The sequence below is a fragment of the Monodon monoceros genome, unplaced genomic scaffold, assembly GCF_005190385.1.
Source record: "Monodon monoceros isolate NGI ecotype Baffin Bay Population unplaced genomic scaffold, NGI_Narwhal_1 Super_Scaffold_13, whole genome shotgun sequence".
NCBI classification, from domain to species: Eukaryota; Metazoa; Chordata; class Mammalia; order Artiodactyla; family Monodontidae; genus Monodon; species Monodon monoceros.
Window position 1 is genome coordinate 41887884 of NW_021703769.1, and position 20574 is coordinate 41908457.

The 20574-nt window shown below is 44.7% G+C and overlaps 1 protein-coding gene across 3 annotated transcripts in view; it reads right to left on the reverse strand.

Annotated features, from left to right (window-relative positions):
* KIF16B (kinesin family member 16B) overlaps nt 1–20574 on the reverse strand; it is a 293377-nt gene that overhangs the window by 75628 nt on the left and 197175 nt on the right. For all 3 annotated transcript variants that reach the window (XM_029220041.1, XM_029220042.1, XM_029220043.1), the window contains exon 23: nt 10404–10526. In XM_029220041.1, coding sequence (XP_029075874.1) covers nt 10404–10526 — 123 coding nt within the window. The remainder of the gene's footprint in view (nt 1–10403; nt 10527–20574) is intronic.

Genomic DNA, 20574 nt, shown 5'->3' on the forward strand with positions numbered 1-20574 from the left:
ATGTTATATACATATTTTGCCAGTTTAAGGACTGTCGATTTTAAGACCTGTCATCAGTATGTATTTGCTTGTGTATATCTATCTGTGTAAGAAGCAGAGAATCGACAGTTTCTCACCCAAAGAAAAATACTCTAACTGGCCCCAGGTAAGTAAGCAGTTACTCGTAGAGGTCTCCTCAACAACATTTATTTTTAAACAACATTTGGAAGAGCTACACCAAGTATATACAAATGAGATTCCCTGTATTTAGTAATAGCTTGAAGGAAATGGTCCAATACCACCCTAATATATACTAAAACAAGTTTTGCCAGATGTCTGCAAAACACAGTCTTGTGCAGTAACATGACTATGAACATGCTTGAGGAAATATGAATATATAACAAATATTTCAATCTGTATAAACAGCAAGCATTAATACATTAGATTTCATTAAAATCTCTTCAGACACATGTTGCAAATAGAGCTACCCAGGAGGTGGGAGGAGAGGCCAGCACCCCATTAATCACAGCTCGCCACCCAGTACCCCTCGCTCTGGTCCACCTCTAGGACGGCCCAGTCTTTCTGAGGACAGACAGCCCAGTGCTCTCAGATTTCTGAAGGGGTTGCCCACACCAAGTGTGCCGCAACCGATGTCTGTCTCCAGCGTGATGCTCTAACCTCTCTCCGTCTCCCAGCCCCTCTTTTCTTCTCATCACTCACCGAGGGCTCAGGCTGGATTCCAGGTCACTCTTCCTGCCTCAAACTCCCTAGCTCCCTAGACCTTCTGGTGGGACCCCGTAGGAATAACCCCCTTCTGTCCTGTGAGCTACCCGGAACTGCTGCAGACCGCCCTCATTACCCCTCCCCAGGAGGGCAGGACGCACTGACACTAAATGTACGCTATTTTAACTCTGTAGAGTCACTCCTACATGGAAATCCTTCTAAATTACATTTTCTGTGATGAGTATTTCCAAACGCTCTAGATTTTCAATCCTCACGGACAATGCTGTTTTACTGAGATGTTAAGGTCGCCCACACCCAACTCCGGAGCAGCCTCTCAGCCCATCTCAGAATGATGCTGCTACCGCATTCTTCCCCCCTCCCTTCAAGACCGCTTCAGCTTCACTTCGTCGTCCTCCTCTGCTTCTACCAGAAAGGAGCTCCTCCCCAGGGCTGGCCTCAAGTGGTACTACTTCCTGTTACCAAAGCATCATCTGTACCCGTCTACCTGCGGGCCTGTCCCGGTGCCCTGCTGCCTAGAATGCCCCCTCTCACTCCCACCAAAACCTGAAGTCTTCCCGGGTGCCCAACATGACCCCCTTCGCTCCGCACTGTTCTATTTTCTGCGTGTTTCTCTCCCCCACTTCACTGACCCCAGAGTATGTGAACAGCTTATGCATCTCTTCTGTTCCTCAATATCTTGATACTTCTAGTATGGTCTTTAAAAAAATGTTACAGGTACCAAATAAATACTTGCTAAGTAATAAGTGACTGAATAATAAAGATAGCATCTGGAGCCCAGGGCCTCTTCAGTAAACTCTCCCCTGCTATTTTCTCATTCCCTTTCTGGCCTGAAACGTGGGCAGCAGAATGATTTGCATTTCAGGTCTTTTCTGATTTACCTGTAAATGTTTAAAGTTTTTGGACAATAGACGTTAGAGGAGACAGGGAGAGGATAAAGAATTGTAAAACAAAGAAAATGTCATTTACCAGATTCCTTTGGAAGAGAGGAGTCTTGATTTAGTGATAAACAATTTGGGGGTAAGAATGAGTGCGGGTAGGTGTGTGGAAAAAACTCCTGAAAAAAAACACATCAAGAAACAAGCGGTGGTCTCTGAACTGCCTTTATAGGGTGGGTCCTATTAACTGAAGAATTTTTTGTTTCTGAATGTCATGGTCCCCTGCGTACGCAGGTAGGCGTGGGGATACAGGCCAAGGAAGGGGGCTGGAGCTGACACCCCACCACTACCCTTAGCAGGGGGGGCAGCAGCTGGAGTTCCCAGGGGACATCTAGGAAGCGGCGGGGTGGGGTGGGGGAAACGACACTGGTGCTTTGGGGAGAACATAATTGTCTAAGGGGGTATTTTCAGTTATTTGCTCTGAGATGTGCAATGTATTTCCTTCTCTGGTTCCCTAGGAAACTACAGCAAAGTTTTCTTTCTGGGGAACCCAAAGGAGTGCTGAGCTCTGTGGCCAAGTGGACACAAAGGAAAAGACACTGTGTCAGCAACCATCCAGGGTACTGGGGGCGAGGGGACAGCTGCCATTTGAACTGTGTCCTCCAACCATGTCACGAGCTCCTGAGCCAAGCTTGCATCCCCTCCACTGTACTGGGCTCTGTGAACTTGAACTAGAGCTCCACCAACTACAGAAATCCCGTCTCCATGGCACCTGCGGGAAGAAGACGGACCCTGGCAGGAGGAGATGCAGGGAGAGGGGAGTCTAAGGTCCAACCCTAGATCCGTCCCTGCCTGCTGGTAATGTGGAAGCGTGGTTATGGGGTTCACAAAGCCAAGCAGGTATAAGATTATTCAGCCTTATTATCTAGGAAATGCCCCAGACATCCCCTGTGTAGATGCATCACCAACAAGGTGCCTTGGAGTCTCTGGCTCCTGAACCTGGTCTGAATCCAGTGCACCACGTAGACAGGAGCCTGGCGGCTGACTGCTGGTTACGGCACCCTCCGCATAACAGGAAGTGATGCAAAATCAAACGGGGCTTTCTAGCTGGCCCAAATCTCAGCCTTCTGCAATAACTTGAGAGAATGGCTTCTTTATGCTTCAATCTCAGTACGTTCAAAATAGGGATAATACCGTTTATTTTAGTATACTTAGTTTTATATGGTAATTTGAAGGTAAGCTTGAAAGAATGTACCAAGACCCGAATATTCTGGTAAGATGGATGCCTTTCAAATCTAAGATCATTACTAAGGAATACTTCTTCCTCCCCCTAACACCTCGGTAAAACAGGAGAGGAACTGGGGTATTATTCTACCTTAAAATTGTGAGAACTTGGGAGAATGACAGCCTCAGCAATTTTCCTGCAAATTACTCAGATACCCAGAGGCAAAGCACGGAATGCAAACTCTCTACGAGTCATCATTGGAGAATGCAATCATGTAAAGCTCTGGATTAAGACAGCCCTGGATCCTGACTTTAGCCCAGTCACTACTTAGCTGTGTGACTGTGGCTAAATTATGCAACTCCTCCAGCCTCAGTTTCTTCATCTGTAAAATGAGCTCATGACACCTAATCTATAGCTGTACTAAAAAACGTGAAGCAACGAGCAGAGTGCTGGGGCACTCAGTACCTGGTAACTCCTGCACCACGATCACGTTCCTAAAAAAGGCCTTTTATTACACATATTGAAAGGCCAGGGTACCTGTGGGCAGCAACTGCAGAAAGGGGAGTTCAAACCATTTTGTGATTTCTTTTAAAACAAATTTTACTCTAGGAAGAGATGTAAAACTCCCAGAATTCTGAAATGAAGGAAAGGAAATATTAATATATTCTTATAGCGGAAAAACAAACTTGAAATGGAAATCCAAGGTGGGATCACAAGGTGATGACTGCTTTTCTTCCGTGCTTGTGACTCAATCTCATTTCCTCTTCACCATTTCTCATGTCTGCAGCATTACCTCTGTGAGGATAAACAACTGCCCAAGCAACAGCAATATAAAAGATGAGTTGTTTTGTGTTAAAATAGGGGAAGTGAAAGTTGTTTTTTCTTATTTTTTTAGTGAAAGACAACATTCTCAAAGAGATGGGAAGAGTGCTTAAAGAAAAAATAAAACCTTAGGATAAAATACGATTCTTTTAAGGTTATTTCTTCCACTTGGTATTTATGTTTGAAAATAGTCCACAAACTGAGTATCTGAATCTAGATGGACCACAGCGCACGCAAGCCTCCATTTGTCTCTGCTCTGCTAATGCGCACGCGGGAGAACATCCATCAGTTACTAATAAGGAGAGATTCAGACGCCAACACGCAAATCCTTCTGAACATTTATACGCTATCAAGTTGGGAATGTTTCTGAAAGACGTATGTGTGTGCATAGTTTATCTACTAGACTGAAATGGCTCTTATTTCTGTTCTGCCAAATAAAAAGACATTTCCCTGACTATAAATGTGATTTCTTCAGCTCCCAAACTGCACATTTTCTGGGCATTCCCTCCTTATGCCTCCTGGCAGGTCTATCCACCATCAAATTCTCCAGGTTTATCAAAACGTTAATAGCGCCAATTTATATGAAGTGCCCGTGACTTGGCCAGAATTCAAGATCAAAGTTAAAGCACACACAAAAATAACAGCAACACTTGAAAACAAGTGAGGATTTGGAAATGGCCACTTCTTCTAGGGCAACACTAGGGCCTCAACTTCCAAAAGGTGCAGAAAGTAGTGATATTTAGAAGGTACAGTAAGATGAGTACGCAAGGGAACCGGGATGGCTCAGAGGACTTAGATTCCATGGACATCTGGTACCTGGATCTACTTAGCAGCTACGTGGCCCTGGGCGAGTCACTCATAATTTCCTCGTTCATTAACTGTAAATAGTATCCCCATTTTGGTACATCTTCCACGCTTGCGGAAGGGTCTGGCAAAGTGCCTGAGACGAAGAAGGTGCCTGATAGATGTCAGTGTAAAACATTTTACGCAACTTGGGGTATCTGGATTTCCACGTCAGATTTCCCAAGTCTGAAGTGTTGACAACTCACTCGAAAAGTTTTAAAGTCTGTTCAGGCCAAATAAAGCACATGATCCACCACCAGTGTGCTCCTGCCGCTGGGAGTTAATGCTGTTCCACGGTTTGTCGGCCCTGGTCCCCGGGTCCCTGCACGTGGTCCTTCAGATGTAAAAGCAAGATTCCAACTTGAACCTCGGCCGCCCTGAGGTTCTACCACTATCCCATCTCACCTTCAGGGTCTCTTCTTTCGAGGGAGGACCCGGCAGATGGGAGAGCGCTCCGGGCTAAACCTCTCCCGGGCTCTGGGACGCGACGGATGGAAATTAGGAGGCAGGACTCACAGACCTAAAAACTCAAAAAGAAAACGCCTACCACCGCCCGGGTGCTCAGGGATTACCCACAGGGTCTACAGGTCTGCGCTGGGCGTGTTCCCTGAGGTTAGACTTTCCCGCTGTCATCCGTTCTCCTGTTTCCTCTGCCTCTCCTTCTCCTCCTCAGGCCACTGACCAGGACTTAGAGAACATGAGCAGGCACGCGGGGACAGGAGGAGACTGTCACCGCGGTGCCTTCAGCAAGGGCCCGATGAGCACGCTAGCACGGGCTGCTTGCTTTTTGGGCGTCGTGTGTTCCACGTAGAGCGTGGAGTCTCGCATCCCTTTGGTCTGCGAGTGGACACAAGGCTGAGCTCCTGCAGCCACGTGACAGAAGGTGGGGACCTGTCCCCTCCTGAACAATACGAGGTGCCAGCAGCCTCCTTACAGGAGACGACACTACCACATGGGCTTCCAGGAGCAGCGGCTGAAGAGTGCCCGGGGGCCCAGGCGAGGAAGGGAGGGCGAATCAGTGATGAACCTGCCGACAGAGATGGAGCACGAGGGGCCCCCGAGGGGCTGATTACAAAGGACACCCAGCCACATAACCCCTGAGGCCCCAAACACGCTCTGCCCCATGACAACACCTGTGGCCAGCCTTGTGTGGGTCACATCACAGTCATCTGTACGGGGGCCCATTCCCAGCCCGGCCCGTGTAAGGGCTGGGGCCTCACGGCTGCACAGGCTGACGAGGGCCCATGGAGCTGACACCTACGGGAAAGACCGGCAATAAACACGACAACGACCAAGAGAAGAAAATGGGACTGTGGCTGTGACGGGAGTAAACCGGATAACGGGGTGGAGGGGGCACTGGCGTACATGTCAACACTCGCCAAAGGAGACAGGAAGACAATCTCCTGTGAAGATTACTTCCGGTTTTAGAGGGATGAAAACTCTCAGGAAACAAAACGTTAAAAAAAAAATTACCAGCGTTAGATTATTTCTTTATATTATCATGTTAACATGTAAGTTAAAAGGTAGCGGATTTAAAACTATGCTGGAGACATCAGCTTATTTCTATGACATCAGAGTATGACAGCCTCTGTCAGCCATAAGCACAGATTTTGTGTCACGCTGAAATGCAATTTAAAAAAAAATTAAATTCTACCCAGTCTGGTCCTAGCTAACTGAGGATGGCAAGTATAACGCAGGGTAATTGATTTCACGTATCATTCGCTGAAAAGCAGTGGAAGCAGGAGTTTGAAGATGACTGTTGTGGTCCAGGTGGAGTTATTACTTGTGACGCCTATAGCTCCGCGCAAGCACGGACTGTGCAGGTATGTTCTGCTGACCAGCAGGCCACGTTCAACCACATTCAGCACAGAATGTGCTCTTCTCCAACAGGAGCCAGCCTGCACACCTTCAGCTCTTCCGTCTGTCTCTGACATCAGCTGGCGGGATGCACCTCTCTCAACATAAATGCGTACACAGTTCCAGAAGGTTGTGCTACTGGGAGACACTGGCAGGCATAACTGCAAGGGTAACAACAGGAACAGATACCCTGACCCAGGGGTTCTCACATGAGTCCTTCAGGGTCAATAAAGGGGGAGGTGACACTGAGATGATAGCTTTCTGTATTGTCAGAAGCAAACATCGAAACAGATACCAACCCACAAACTATGATGTATCCACACAGTGGACGCTGTTTAGCAATAAAAAGAAACAAATTACTGTTACACTTAACTACACGGTTGAATCTCCAAAAGGCATGTGGAGTGGAAGCAGCCAGACCCAGGAGAGTAAATGCCACCTGGTCCCATCCCCACCGCACGCCAGAACAGATCCACGTACTCTGTAGTTACAGAGAGCAGATCAGTGCTGGAGAAACTTTCTGGGATGACTGAAAAGTTCATAAATCTTGATTGGGGTGCTGGTTACAGGGGCGTACACATATGTCAAAACTCATCAGACTGCACTTAAAATGTGTGTATGTCACTGGATGTAAACTATGTCTCAATGAAGTCGATTTAAAAAATTAAATATGACCCAAACCCAAAAACCTTACACTTATCCATTCTCACAGTTAGTTCACAAAAGAAAGTTGTTTTTAACCCCCCAAATAGAGAAGATATAAAAGACAGTCTGTTTGAATTAAAAACTCTATGTTTCTCATTTTAAAGCCCAGTGATGGAAACCTCCTCAGGACTCATCGGGGATCAGAAGACAAGCCTTTGGGAACCACTCTTCTCTCCCTCTCTCCCCCCAGACCCCCTCCCTGCAGCCTACCTCGAGCATCCCTTTAACAAGGATCATGACTGCTTCATCTGGCAATGAACAGACCGGACTGGAGGACTGGAGCTACCAGGTTGGGGATTAAAATGAAATTGGACAGGAAGAAGGAATGATCTAAATAACTAATCAATTCTATCTAAAGCAGGGTGGGTAGGGAAGGGCAGGAGGCAGAGGGAACACGAAGGGTGAGGGAAAAGCTGAGAGACAGCGCTCTGGGGCTGCCACCCCTCCACAAGCCAGCGTCCTCCTGGGGATCTGTCACCTCAGTCACTGGGGACTTGCACCCAACAGGACCTGCGTGTGCCCGAGTCAGCTCAGCCCCTTAAATGAACCAGATACAAAATATCTATATACCTTATCATCATATTTTCCTTCAAAGAAGATCTGAGACTAACAGAACAGACTTTTCTAAAAATAATACTTTTTACCTTCCTCTTCTTAAAGCCACTGGCTCACCAAGAGAATTCAGTAGCAGCCAAAGTATGACCCTAAGTGTGACTACTCGTTCTAGAAAACATTGCCTGTGCATGAAATAAAGTGATGGAAGGAAAAGGCTGGCATAGTTCATTTATAAACTCAGAACACCAAGAGGAAATAAACAACCAAAAAGCGAAGAAGAAGACAAAACAAAACCCCAAATCCTCATAAAGACACAGTAGCACGTTGAACGTCATTAAGGGGATTCCAAGGGTAAAATCTCACTCGTTCCCGACACCTTATGCAGCACTTAGGATGTGGCCGGCACTGTTCCAAGCGCTTCACATACAAAAGCTCCTACAGTCCTCAAACCAACACAGCCTGCGGCTTGCCTCAGCCCCATTTCACAGATGAGGCACAGTGAGGTTACCTGGAGGAGTAACACTCCCCCGGCACTTTTCAGGCAGCTACGCTTCTGCTGGAGCTTGGCTACTTTTATCTATTTTGTTAAGGGCGGGACAGTATATTCCTAGGGCTTCTGTTTCTAGTACTGGGCCCTGATGCTTCTGTCGACGGGGTGCTCCACCCGCCACGGGAATGTGAGACCATCAGCCCTCCTCCCTGTCAATGCACAGGGCGGCCCTTCCTACTCGGAGAAGCGGGAATTCTCCAGGCAAATGCTGACAGCCGCTCCCTGGTGCTCATGATGGCGACACCCGGGGTGAGGCCAGGAGGAAGCGGAACAATGACATGCTCTCAGACGGGGCTTCGATCAGTTCAGAGGGGGCCAGCCCAGATTCTGAAAGGCGCCAGACAGTTCCCATATGTGGTTTCTCTAACTTGCCTTCACGGTTGCACCTTCACAATTTTAGCCAGACCTGCGTACGGCCAGGTCTATAATTTGCTTGCAACTTTTATTTAAATCAACTCAGTTAAAAAAAATTAAGTATCTTCTTTATTCATGACTTAAGTTCTATGCATGAAATCGATTTAATAGTCATGCTTTATTAATACATTTATCTATGGAAATAAAATAAATCTATGTACCAACTAAAATCATTGCATGTCCTCCAGTGCTGCGAGTTCTACGTTTTGAAGAATTCAAATTCTGAACTGGTGAAAGCCAGTCTTTATCCTCTAGTTTAAAAATACGGAAATAATACAAACACGCCTTAGGAAACTGTCTCTCAATATGTATAAATGGAACTCTCCACACACACAGTTTCAAATGGCTGACGAAAGAACCTGGGCAGGAATCAGGCATTAGGTCAGGAGGAGTAGAAGCACTGGATCACAGACATGGTGCAACATTTTAATAAGAAATCGCAGAATCTGGCCAAATTCAAACACTAGCGCACAGGAATCATGTCTTCTCAACAGAAACCTCGAAGATATAAATTAATGTGCACGTTTTGTTAAAAAAAAAACGGGGGGGGGCTCAGTAGGCAGAAATAAGAATCTAAAACCTTGATTGATCAGGAAAGTTATTTGCATTGCTTCTCCAGGAAGACTGAAAAGGAGCACCTGTGCCTAAGGGGAGGGATCCCCCCGAGCCCAGGGGCTCCTCTGAGGTGCAGCCAGGAAGTGGGGAAGCAGCGGGGGCGCGGGGTGGGGGGGGGGCTGGCTTAGGATCCCTCCGCCCTCCCTCCCCCCACAGCAAGCAGCTCCACGCTTATCTGCTTCTACAGTGTTCTTCCTCCTACGAGACTCCCTGACCAAATTGTTCAGCTAAAAAGAAGTCTGGAAACCACTGGTGAGGCCCAATTTCCTCACCTTACCAATGAGGGAACTGAAGCTCAGAGAAGGTAAAGACTTTGGGTCACTCAGCAAAGTAGAATCTGAGTCTGAAGAACTCAACATCCAGTTTCTGGCGTTTATCTGACCAAAAGCACCTCTAGGGATGCCCCCCCCGGCAGACAGATACTGGGGACCGTAGTGAACACCATACAACACCCTCGCCTACCCTCGAAAATGAAGAAGTGTGATTAACCATCAATTCCTCAAGGAGGGGATGGCGGCCAGCAGTATTTAATGAAGTGTTATGAGTCAATGGAAGTCAATTAGAAATAAGATGAAGGGGAAGTATTTGGGGAAGTATGAGGTAAGGAAACAGGCACATCTCTTCCTGAAAAGCTGTATAAATCAAATAATGTGTAAACAGATTAGGAAAGCTTCCTAATTACGAACAACAGAAACAAAAACAATGAAAATAGCAGTAGAAATAACGGCAACAGCTATAACGTATCCTTTATTATCTACCAAACACTGGAGTCAGCACTTTATATGCACTTAATATCCCTGTGACATAAATATTATTGTTCCCACTTTTATAGATTAAAAAACTGAGCCTAAGCCCAGGCTAGGGTGACCAACTGTCCTGGTTTGCCTGGCACCAAACGGGTTCCCGAAGTGTGGAACTGTCAGTGCCGAAAGCAGGAAAATCCTGGGCAATTTGGGGTGGCTGGTGACCTTACCTGTGGGGCTGGTAGGTGACAGTAACTTCCATGTCAGCCGGACTCCCCAGCCACCACTACCTTCTAAGGGATAACTTCCCTCCATGTGCTCCAGCCTAGACTTTCACATACTGGTTTAAAGAAGGGCATGACCAGTATCGTACAAAACGACACGTTCATCTGTAGCTTTAGCTCCATTTAGAGAAAAGACAGCACTGCAGAGCCTCGAGCCTCCATCCCCCAGAAGAGTAGAGAAGGGACACTTACCTTGACCTCAAACTCGAAGTGCTCATCCTTCCCTTGGCCGCAGAGAACATAGCGTGGAATACTAATTTTGATGGGGTCCTTCAGGTTGTCTGGATTTGCTCCCAAAGAGCGAGACACCATCCGCTATCAAAGGCACATCAGATGGGAGAACAAAGAGAGAGACCAAGATCACTGCACTGCAAATACCCCGCCCGGCCAGGCGGAGGAAATGCGTTTCAAGCAAAGAAAAGAGCATCAGACCAGTAGAGTTTACTTAGAAAAATGATGGTTTCCTTTGAAAGAGAGACGCTAAGTCTCTCTCATGACAAAAGACCATTTCTTTAGGGATACCATTCTAAAAAGGTAGGGCGAAAGCACTTCCAAATGTTGTTTGGCTTTGATGTTCCTTCCAATTTATAAGAACAAGTAAAAAAAAGGACAGATTACATATCCTGACTCTAAAAAAAAAAGTCTGGTATAAACCAGATTCTTTTCTGAAAAGTCTTGATCACTGAACAACTTCTTTTTTCTTCACAGACTACCAGACTGCTGTACGTAAAGCTCTAAAGCTGGAGATTTTATTCAAATGCACTTCATTTTTAACTTCTAGGCATTTTTATACGGCAGTGTAGTGGGGAAAGCTCTTTAAACCACAATTAAAATGAATCCCCAGTGTTTCCTTTAGGCTCCATCTGATTAATAATCAACTGGGTTCTGACAAATGTCTACGGTCTGGATGGTGGGAAGACGGAGGGGCTTGAGGAATAGGCATTAAAAAAAATTAGAAAGGAATTCTCCTGAGTGTGAATGGAAGGAAATCTCTGAACAATCCTTATCATTAACACTAACGGAGGGCTTTACGAAACATAAGAAGATGTGTTTTTGAAGCAGTAACAGTAATAAAATAATTAAAATCATATTTATAGTTAGCATCATAATTATAGTTAGCGTTTATTGAATACATACTATTACCCAGAACTGTGCTGAACAGTTTATGTGCGTTGTTTTGTTTAATCCTCATGACCCTCCCCAGGAGGCAGGAAGCATTATGAACCCAATTTATCAGATGAAGAGTCCCAGGACTCAGAGCCTAGGTAAATTTTAAGAGTTCAGGTAACTTAGAGGTAAGTGGTAGAGTCAGGATTCGAACTCAGGCTAACCGAGAGAGCCCACATGCATCACCACTATACTGCTAGCGTGACATTTATTTATCAATTTATTTTTTAAAATTTTTTATGGAGGTATAATTGATTTACAATGTTGTGTCAGTTTCAGGTGGAGAGCAAAGTGAATCAGTTATACACATACATATATATCCACTCTTTTATTTTTAATTAGATTTGATTTACAGTATTGTGTTAGTTTCAGGTGTAGAGCAAAGTGATTCAGTTATAAATATTTTTTCATACTCTTTTCCATTGTAGGTTATTACAAGATATTGAATATAGTTCCCTGTGTATGCAGTAAATCCTTATTGTTTATCTATTTTATATATAGTGGTATATATCTGATAATCCCAAACTCCCAATTTATCCCCCCGCCCATTTTCCCCTTTGGTAACCGTAAGTTTGCTTTCTCTGTCTATGAGTCTGTTTCTGTCTTGTATATAGATTCATCTGTATTATTTTTTAGATTCCACATATAAGTGATAGCATATTTGCCTTTCTCTGCCTGACTTACCTCACCCAGTACCTTTCAGGAAATTTTAAAGTAAGTCCATCCACCTGAGATAAACTGAGCTAACAAACACCTCAACATATACAGAATTTAAGAAGATGGAAAACCCATGGTTATACAACTAAACTCACTGATTTGACCAAAAAGACAACAGGGGCAACAAGCTCCCTTTCCCTCAGGCAGAAAGGGGTCCTGGACCCTTGGATCCTCGGCCAGGGGTAGCATGGATGGTCCAGGTTTGCTGCGCATGGGAAAGCTCAGGTCTCTGGATGACATGGAGGCACGTGACTTGCCTCAGGTAGCTGCTTTCATCGAGCTGACAGTGTAAACATATTGGCACGATATGAAGTTACCAAAGCCTTTTAGAGCATCTTACTTTTTCACTGCGTGGCTGGTTACCCCAAACAAGAACCATTCCTTTTACTGCAGTGGTGCACCTGTTTAGCTGTCCTTGGTGTCAAAAACCATCACGGAAATCCCTAAAAAGAGAGTTTCTCGATACGTGTATTGCCAAAGACCTTTCAATCCACTAACAGTATTATTTCCAAATTACTATGTAGACATCTCCCGAAACATGGGATATGTTTATCTATTTGAAGGTGAAAAGGCAGAGAAATAATCTAGTGCTTTTATTTATTTTCAACAAACACATTTAACGTTAAGAAATGTCTTTGACCTCAAAGCCCATGGTTTGGCCATGCAGTCCTTGCTCTGCTGTCTTAGCTCTGAAACCTTCTATGTCATGCTTGTAACTGTATTTTTCAAGTGGGAACATAACCTCTCTTCCACATGTGACACAATCACCTGGGAACTCCACTGCTACAGTGCGAGCGCGTACACGCGCGCGCGTGTGTGTGTGTGTGTGTGCGCGCGTGTGTGTGGAGTTGGGAGTGGAGAGCTGTGGTGTCCGGAAGTGCAAAGGAGCTTAGAACAACCTCAGGAGAAGGGCTGCCGCTGTCAGGCTTTTAAGCAAGAACCGGTAACACTAGTTTAGAAGACCCACTCCTGGATCCTCCCTACCGGTTAGAACAACAGGCCCTGCGGCAGCTGACTGGGTGAGGAGCTCTCTCTGCACAGCTGCGGGCTCCCCGCTAGGGGGCAAGAAGGGGGAAAAGGAGGAAGGAAGAAGAGCAATTAAATTGTTCCCCTTCAGGCTCGGTCGACACACAGCGTGATAAACCAGAGCAGTGCTGTTAGTGCCGCTGGGCTAGAACAAAGCCCTAGGGGTCTGGTGCTCCTAAATGGAGAGGCAGCAACCCCAGCTAGGGGACAGGAAAGCCTCGTGGAGAAGGGGCTCTGCAGCCGGGTACACAAGGATGAATAGGAGTTTTCCAGGAGGAAGAGAAGGCTCATTCTGGCAGAAGAAAGGGTGCCCTCGCTATAAACCTTTAGTTCACTGAGGAAAGTAAAGAAATACCTGGGCCGATGTTTGGCACAGAGTAGGTGCAGAGAGGAGGGGGGGATGGGGAGAGAGGGAGGGAAAAAACTGTTCCCCTCCAATCGATTAAGAACAGTGTGTTACCACATGTGTTTATCCGTTCTCAACAAGGTGCAGAGGACAATACCAACACGTTTAACACACTTGGTGGATTCTCCACCACTGTCTGCTTCCCTGAAGCAATTGCAGAAGAGGGACTTGGATTCCACATGGCCGTCACCTGGAGGAGACTCAGAATTCAATCCGAGCTTTCGGAGCTGGTCTCTGACGGATAGTCACCCACCCTCTCTGAACCTCCATTTTGTCGTCAGTGGAAACGGGCACGATGTTTCCCAAATCTCCTCTATGTGGCAGGAACCCAACTGTGACCAAGGCCGTGTCCCGCCCTGTGGGACAAGTAAACTGATAATTACAGGATGAGAAAGTTATGCTGGGGGTCACTGAGTGAAAACATATATACAGATATTGCTATCCAAATACTGTGAACTTCCCTGAGGAAGAACTACAGTCAAAACCGCCCAGGTACACTGTTAACCAAGCAGTGGAGACTTAACTTTCTAAACACCTTTCCCTATAGGCGCCCTTAGGATATACAATCAAACATCGATGTCTTTTACTGAGCGCCAGCTATGGACCATACACAGGGCCAGGTCCTGGGAATACAAAGTAACTTTGACAAAGTATCTGTAACTTCTAAGACCTTTAGTTTTTCTCAACTGCATTAAGTTTTAAACAAAGACAAGGTTTTTCTACTCTAGATGGATTATATGCTAACGTTAGCAAACGCTACCTTAACCTTCTTTTTTCATATGTCAACTTTCAAAGGGGGTTAAGACTGTAACTGATGGTCTGGTTATTACACGGGCATTTTAAGACTAGAAAGTTCTCTAAGAATGCATAATTGTGAAATCAATTGCTAATGAAAAGAAAGTTGTTTGATGCATAGGCTTATAAATCCCTTACAGAAAAAAATCACTGCCTTTGATAATTTAACTGGGTATATGAATTACGTAGAGCCCAGTTACCTAGGAGAAACTGGATCTTATTATGTAGCTCGCCTAAATCCAGGACGGCCCTTTACATCCCAGCACATGCACGTGTACCTCAAGAAACGGTTCTGGGTGGTACACAAGAGCCACTGCTCCATTCAGGACCAGACAGGGAAGAATAACTGAACCCATTGCTGAGAAGGGGATATTTCTCTTCATTATTTTGCACATTGGGGATTAGAAATATTGTCAGAGTTCCCACTAACATCTGGGACCACAGTTTACTTCAATCTCACTGATTTCACAGTTAACTAAATATTAACAGGTGTAGAGAAATGAACACCTGCAGAAATGAATAACTGAAGAATAAGCCAGGGACCTGAAGACATTTGAGGAAGAGTATAGAGAAAAATTCAGAGCATGTGCTTCCACCAAATCACTGCTGCAACGTGATTTTTAGACACTATGTTCTGAAGTCAATTTGATGAGAAATGTCGAATTCTCAGGATATACTGTGAAAGGTTCCTGACGTTCTCCTAAACTATGTTTATGTTGGGCAGGAAGGAAAACTCACATAAATGTCTCCTAAATTTACTTTTTATTTGAAAGGAGCTATATTTTGAATATCTTGAGATTTACAGTGGACAAGCAAATGTGTGCTGTATCATATATCCCATTATTTATGAGAGTTTTTAAATTTCCATGGAATTATTTATTTTGGAATCAGTCACAGTTTCTCTACATGTAGCGAAAAAGATTCTTAAACTTGGAAGGGGAAGCTGGTGACACATCATGCTAGGAGGTAAAGAAACATGAAAGGCTGCATGTCTGGAAGCACGTCGCGCAGGAGATCTGGATAAACATGTAGGACAGGTCAAGGAATTTCAAATGCACCACAGAGTGGCTCTATTTAGAAATAAAAAGTCAAGGAAAAGTACATAATTAGTAACTTGGATTACATTCCTGTACATAAGAAATATCTTTTAGGGACTTCCCTGGAGGTCCAGTGGTTAAGAGTTCGCCTTCCAGTGCAGGGTGTGTGGGCTCGATCCCTGGTTGCAGAGCTAAGATCCCACATGCCTCGCAGCCAGAAAAACAGAAACATAAAACAGAAGCAATACTGTAACAGAGTCAATAAAGACTTTAAAAATGGTCCTCTTTAAAAAAAAAAAAATCTTTTAAAATAAGATACAGAGAAATATTTTTCTGATAGCTTTTAACAAAACAATGTCCTGTGTCAACAAATTCACTATTTTTCCAGTGGTGTGGAAATATTATAGTCCAGTCCTCAGCCTAAACAAGCAGACAGAACACAGGCTACGTTTTGAATATTCAGATTAGAATCTTCTCTTCCTACTCAGGCTGTCTCCTTCAAAAGGAGCAAATTAAGAAAATTAATAGGAAGCAGCATTAACATCCACTAGGATCACGGTCGGCACTGCAGAGGGCACAAAGTGAACCGATTCCAAAGGGAGTCATCAACATTCTCCCCTAAATGCTCTAATTACATACCAGATGGCTGAATTCAGTATATGCTTTAACCATGACAAGGTCAGGGCTCAGGACGGCCGTCTGATCTCTTAGCCAAATATCCAAGCTTTGCTTCTAAAATACAGGCAAACCTGGGTTTTTATCAGATTTAGCAAAAACTAGTAATTCCCCTTTCTCTGTTCCCAGCATAGCACATATTTCTAATCCCTCTTTTTTCAACCACACATGCCACAGTAATAGTTCTAATTAGAGCTATTTGCATCAAGCACCTACTATGACCCAGCAGTTTGAAAATGGGGGTCTGGGGCAGAGATGGTGAGGACCCATCACCTTCTCAAATATGAGCCATGTCACAGGAAATGGGGCATAAAGGTAACCTGTGTGAACAGATGTACATTACGAATGTGGCAAAAAGCCAAGGCATGCTTGCAATCCTCTCCAGAAGGCAAAGCCTGCCTGTGCTGTGAAGGGACCGGGGCTAGTCCCACACCAACTTTGAAGGCTTAGTACCTACAACTGACCTGGATTTGCTAAGACACATGGCACACCTACCTGCTCCAGGTCAGGGTCAGGACTTAACAACAGCCCGACATGTAGAACCACCATGAACTGCATCTCATTTTAAAGTGAGTTTAAAAGACGCACGTCAGGAAACAGAAATATGGATTTTCAAATAAAGGAGTATTTCTTTCCTTTTGATATGTATCTGTATCTATATGTTATCAAGGATAAATTACCCAGAAAATGACAAACTGTGTTGGATATAAATGCTTGTGGAATATCCTGAGTTTACTGGCCTTCCAGTAAATTCGAATCTGTGATTCTCACTGAAAGTAGATTATTTCATCCATGTAGATTTGAGTTGATTGATCAACACTGTTTCAAGGTTTGGAAATACTGAATGATCTGATGAATGTTTCAGCCTGAAGCTATTAAAAATGTTCCCATCTTTCTCTAGACCAAAAAGAACTTTAATGGTCATTGTCTCTGGATAACCCATCGTTAGATGGATGATTTAAAAAAAGACTAAATAACAGGTCTAGTACGAATGTGGCAGTAGCTGTCATGTGGCTCTCGTTACCAAACATGAGTCTAGGCAGTTGAGGACCTGAGGAGGGAAAACTAGCAGATCTCCCTCCTGGTTCTACAATGTCTTTAATGACCCAAGAAAAATACCACTCACCATCAGTCACTGATTTCTGCTGAGCCCTAGTTTTGGTTCAAACTGTGCTGATTTCTCAGGTCCAGGCAAAACTGAAGTGGGGGTAGGGGACTGGGGGAGATTCTCTTTATCAGGTTTCTGTAGAGCATACTGTTTAATCTTCCAACTAAAGGAGCAACTTCGAGCACACACGGTTATCTGTACTGTACTGCCACAATGATCATACCCAGGCTTTTCTTCTGTAAGAGCTAAAATGTAGAGAGCAAAGAGGAGACATAAGGCGTACGAAGACACGATGGAATTGCAAAGAAACTTGTAAGGCGATTCTTGAAAAACAAAACTCATAAAAAGAGAAATAATATTTAATGTCTACAAATTCCAAGAAAAAAAGTTACAAGTCAGAAAAAAATCAATAGTTCTTCCAATCAATTATTCATTCCTACGAAAAAAAACAAATCAACAACAAAAAAATGTATTCAGGCAATGTCAAGAATAACCATGACCAGAAGGTGACCCTGGCATTGTGGAAAGAACATACATTCTGGAGTAAGGTCTGGGTTTGAGTTCCAATTCCCAATCAGTGATCCTTTCAGATACAAAATGGAAATCGACAACAATTCGCCCATCCTGGGAGGATCACTGTGGGGCTCCAAAGAAACAATACGTAGGAAAGAACTCTGCACACTGTAAACCACAATATAAAGGGTGGTCAGGGCTGTTACAGCTGTAGTCCACTGCATCTTCAGCAACAGAAGGTTTTAACAAGATGGCAGAAGAAGAAAACGTGAGTAGTGATTTATAATAGAATCTCTTTCCTTCTCACCAACTGTATTCCGTTCCATTCCTTATAAAGGAGGTTTTTTATAAATTACAAGGATGCATCCTTAAAAAGAGATTGGACGGTGGTGGTTTGGAATCTGTGTTTTGTAAGAACCTGCAGGGGGACCGAAGAGTGTTGGAGGTAAAGAAGAAAACCCCGTTGGGGCTTCCCTGGTGGCGCAGTGGTTGAGAGTCCGCCTGCCGATGCAGGGGACGCAGGTTCGTGCCCCGGTCTGGGAAGATCCCACATGCCGCGGGGCGGCTGGGCCCGTGAGCCATGGCCGCTGAGCCTGCGCGTCTGGAGCCTGTGCTCCGCGACGGGAGAGGCCACAACAGTGAGAGGCCCGCGTACCGCAAAAAAAAAAAGAAGAAAACCCCGAGGAGGTGAGAGAGAGCGCACTGTGTTCTTGGAAGGGCTGTGATATAACACAGTTGTGAAACAGACTTGTTCTACTCTGTGACTGAGGGCGCCACAGATGGACGGACTGCAGATGGAGGTCACATTAAGGAAGATTATGGAAACGACGGTCTAACAACGAGAGCAGATCCCAATGGATAAACTGCTTCAGAGGCAGGTGATGAGCAGCCTGTGGAGGTGTCGAGCAAAGACTGAACTGGAAAATAAGTTCAACTAGTAACTAGGACTCTACTTCCATAAGGGAGAGGTCCTACAGGTTTTATCTGAATTTATCTTCACTAGAACCTTGGGAACCCTGACCCAATACATCTGGGTGTGGTCCCAATTCTCTCTCCCTTGTAGCCGTAGGAGGAGCAGCAGATGTTCTTGCCATGGCTTCGTGGTGAATGGAGTGTGCGCTGCCTTTTGCCCCTTGACTTTGGACTTGCATGTGTCACTTGCGTTGGCCAAGGGGATGTTAGCAGACATGACGCACGGTTGCCTTTTCGTGCTTCTGTCATCGACATGATACGGCCACTGCCCCTTCCACATAGATCCAAAATGAGGCAGGTGGTGCAGACCAAACTAGCTGACCTGCAGATGACCTTAGCCTAAAGCAGAGCTGCCTCGATTTACTTGCAAACCATTAGTGAGAAATAAAAGCTTTTTTTTGGTATGTCACTAAAATTTTGAGGGTTGCTTGCTATGTGGCAACAGCTGACTGATATGACATCTATCACAAAAGATACGTTAAGGAAGGAAGCAGTATCAATTAAAGTGAATAGTGGAAGCTGTGTAACTAAATTAACAAGACGACCTCATTAGAAACTGGTCTGTCCAACAAGACCATCTGAGAAGCATTAATAAAAGTGCTCTAATCTATTTATCATTCAAAACTGTAATTCATCACTCATCTAAAGAATGTAAATAAAAATTATTGTAATTACTACCACTGGAAGGCGTAAGCATTCTCTCCAAAGGATGCACACGCATTTTTTTAAGTAATGAGAACAGGGAGACAAACTGTTTTGAAATGTTTTTCAACAAAGACGAAATAAATTCACCCTGTCAACCACAAGTCTGCACAACAGGCAGCTGTGAGCAAAATGGATTTTAATCAAATTCAGATGAAATCACTGTTTCAAAAGGCCTCAAAGAGGTATTGTCTAGAACGCATTAACAAGCTCCGCCATGTGAATGCTTACGCCTATACTACGACAGTGCAAGATGCCACATAATAAAGTGTGTATGAACCTGTTTCTTTCTGATACAGGAACTCGTTACAACTGAGAAGACGGTACTTCAGGCTGGACGCTGAGGCTGCCACGCCTGCTCCGCCGCAGCAGTGTCCCAGCTCAGAACCCGAAAATGAGCCCGTGAGCCAGAGAGGCCCTAGGACTGAAGCCACGGAGGACAAGGGCACGCACACCACTCCACTGGCTTCTCCAGGCATCACGACCACCTTAATACTCACTTCATGATGGCAAATCAAATTCTCGTATCAGGACCGTATTTGATCTCAAGGTAAAAAGTATGCTTAGGTGAAAAGAAGTGACACGTGAAATCTGAACTGCCCAGAGGCGGCTGCTTCTGTTTTGTAGTGAGAGCAGAATGCAGCCCTCATCTCGGGCCACTTGGACCATAAAGCAGACTGAACAAGTCATAACCGATAATATCTGTATGCAATGCCCACTTTCGCTGCGTGCTCCATCTACGGACAATATTAAAGAACATCATCGATAACACAGTAGGATTCTGCTTCTTTACCTATGAGGACGAGCAGGTCTGTCTAATACGTACCACTCTGTTAAAATTTTGGACTGCTTATGTACTGTTTCCTTTCCAACCAAGGCATCCCTCTGCTGACATCTTAAACTCCACTCTCTCCACTCTTCATGATCATTCATTCCGTTCTTCTTATCAAGAACACACGAGAAAATACTCAATTTAAATTAGGGGAAATATTATTGATAAGATATTAGAAGACTATTGTGGTTCATTTTGGAAATTTTTTCTGTGGTAGAAGATCCACCAGCCAAGCATGCGACAAGCTAACTAATTGTAATAATGTCCTTACCACAGACTCAAAAGCCTCCATGTGTAAGGCAATAGGGTGCATGTGTGTGTGTGTCTGTGTGTATCGGGGGTGGAGGGTGTTGCTGAAGAGGTAAAAACAGGCTCCACATGAAAAGGTAAAAACATTTGAATTCTACCGCCTC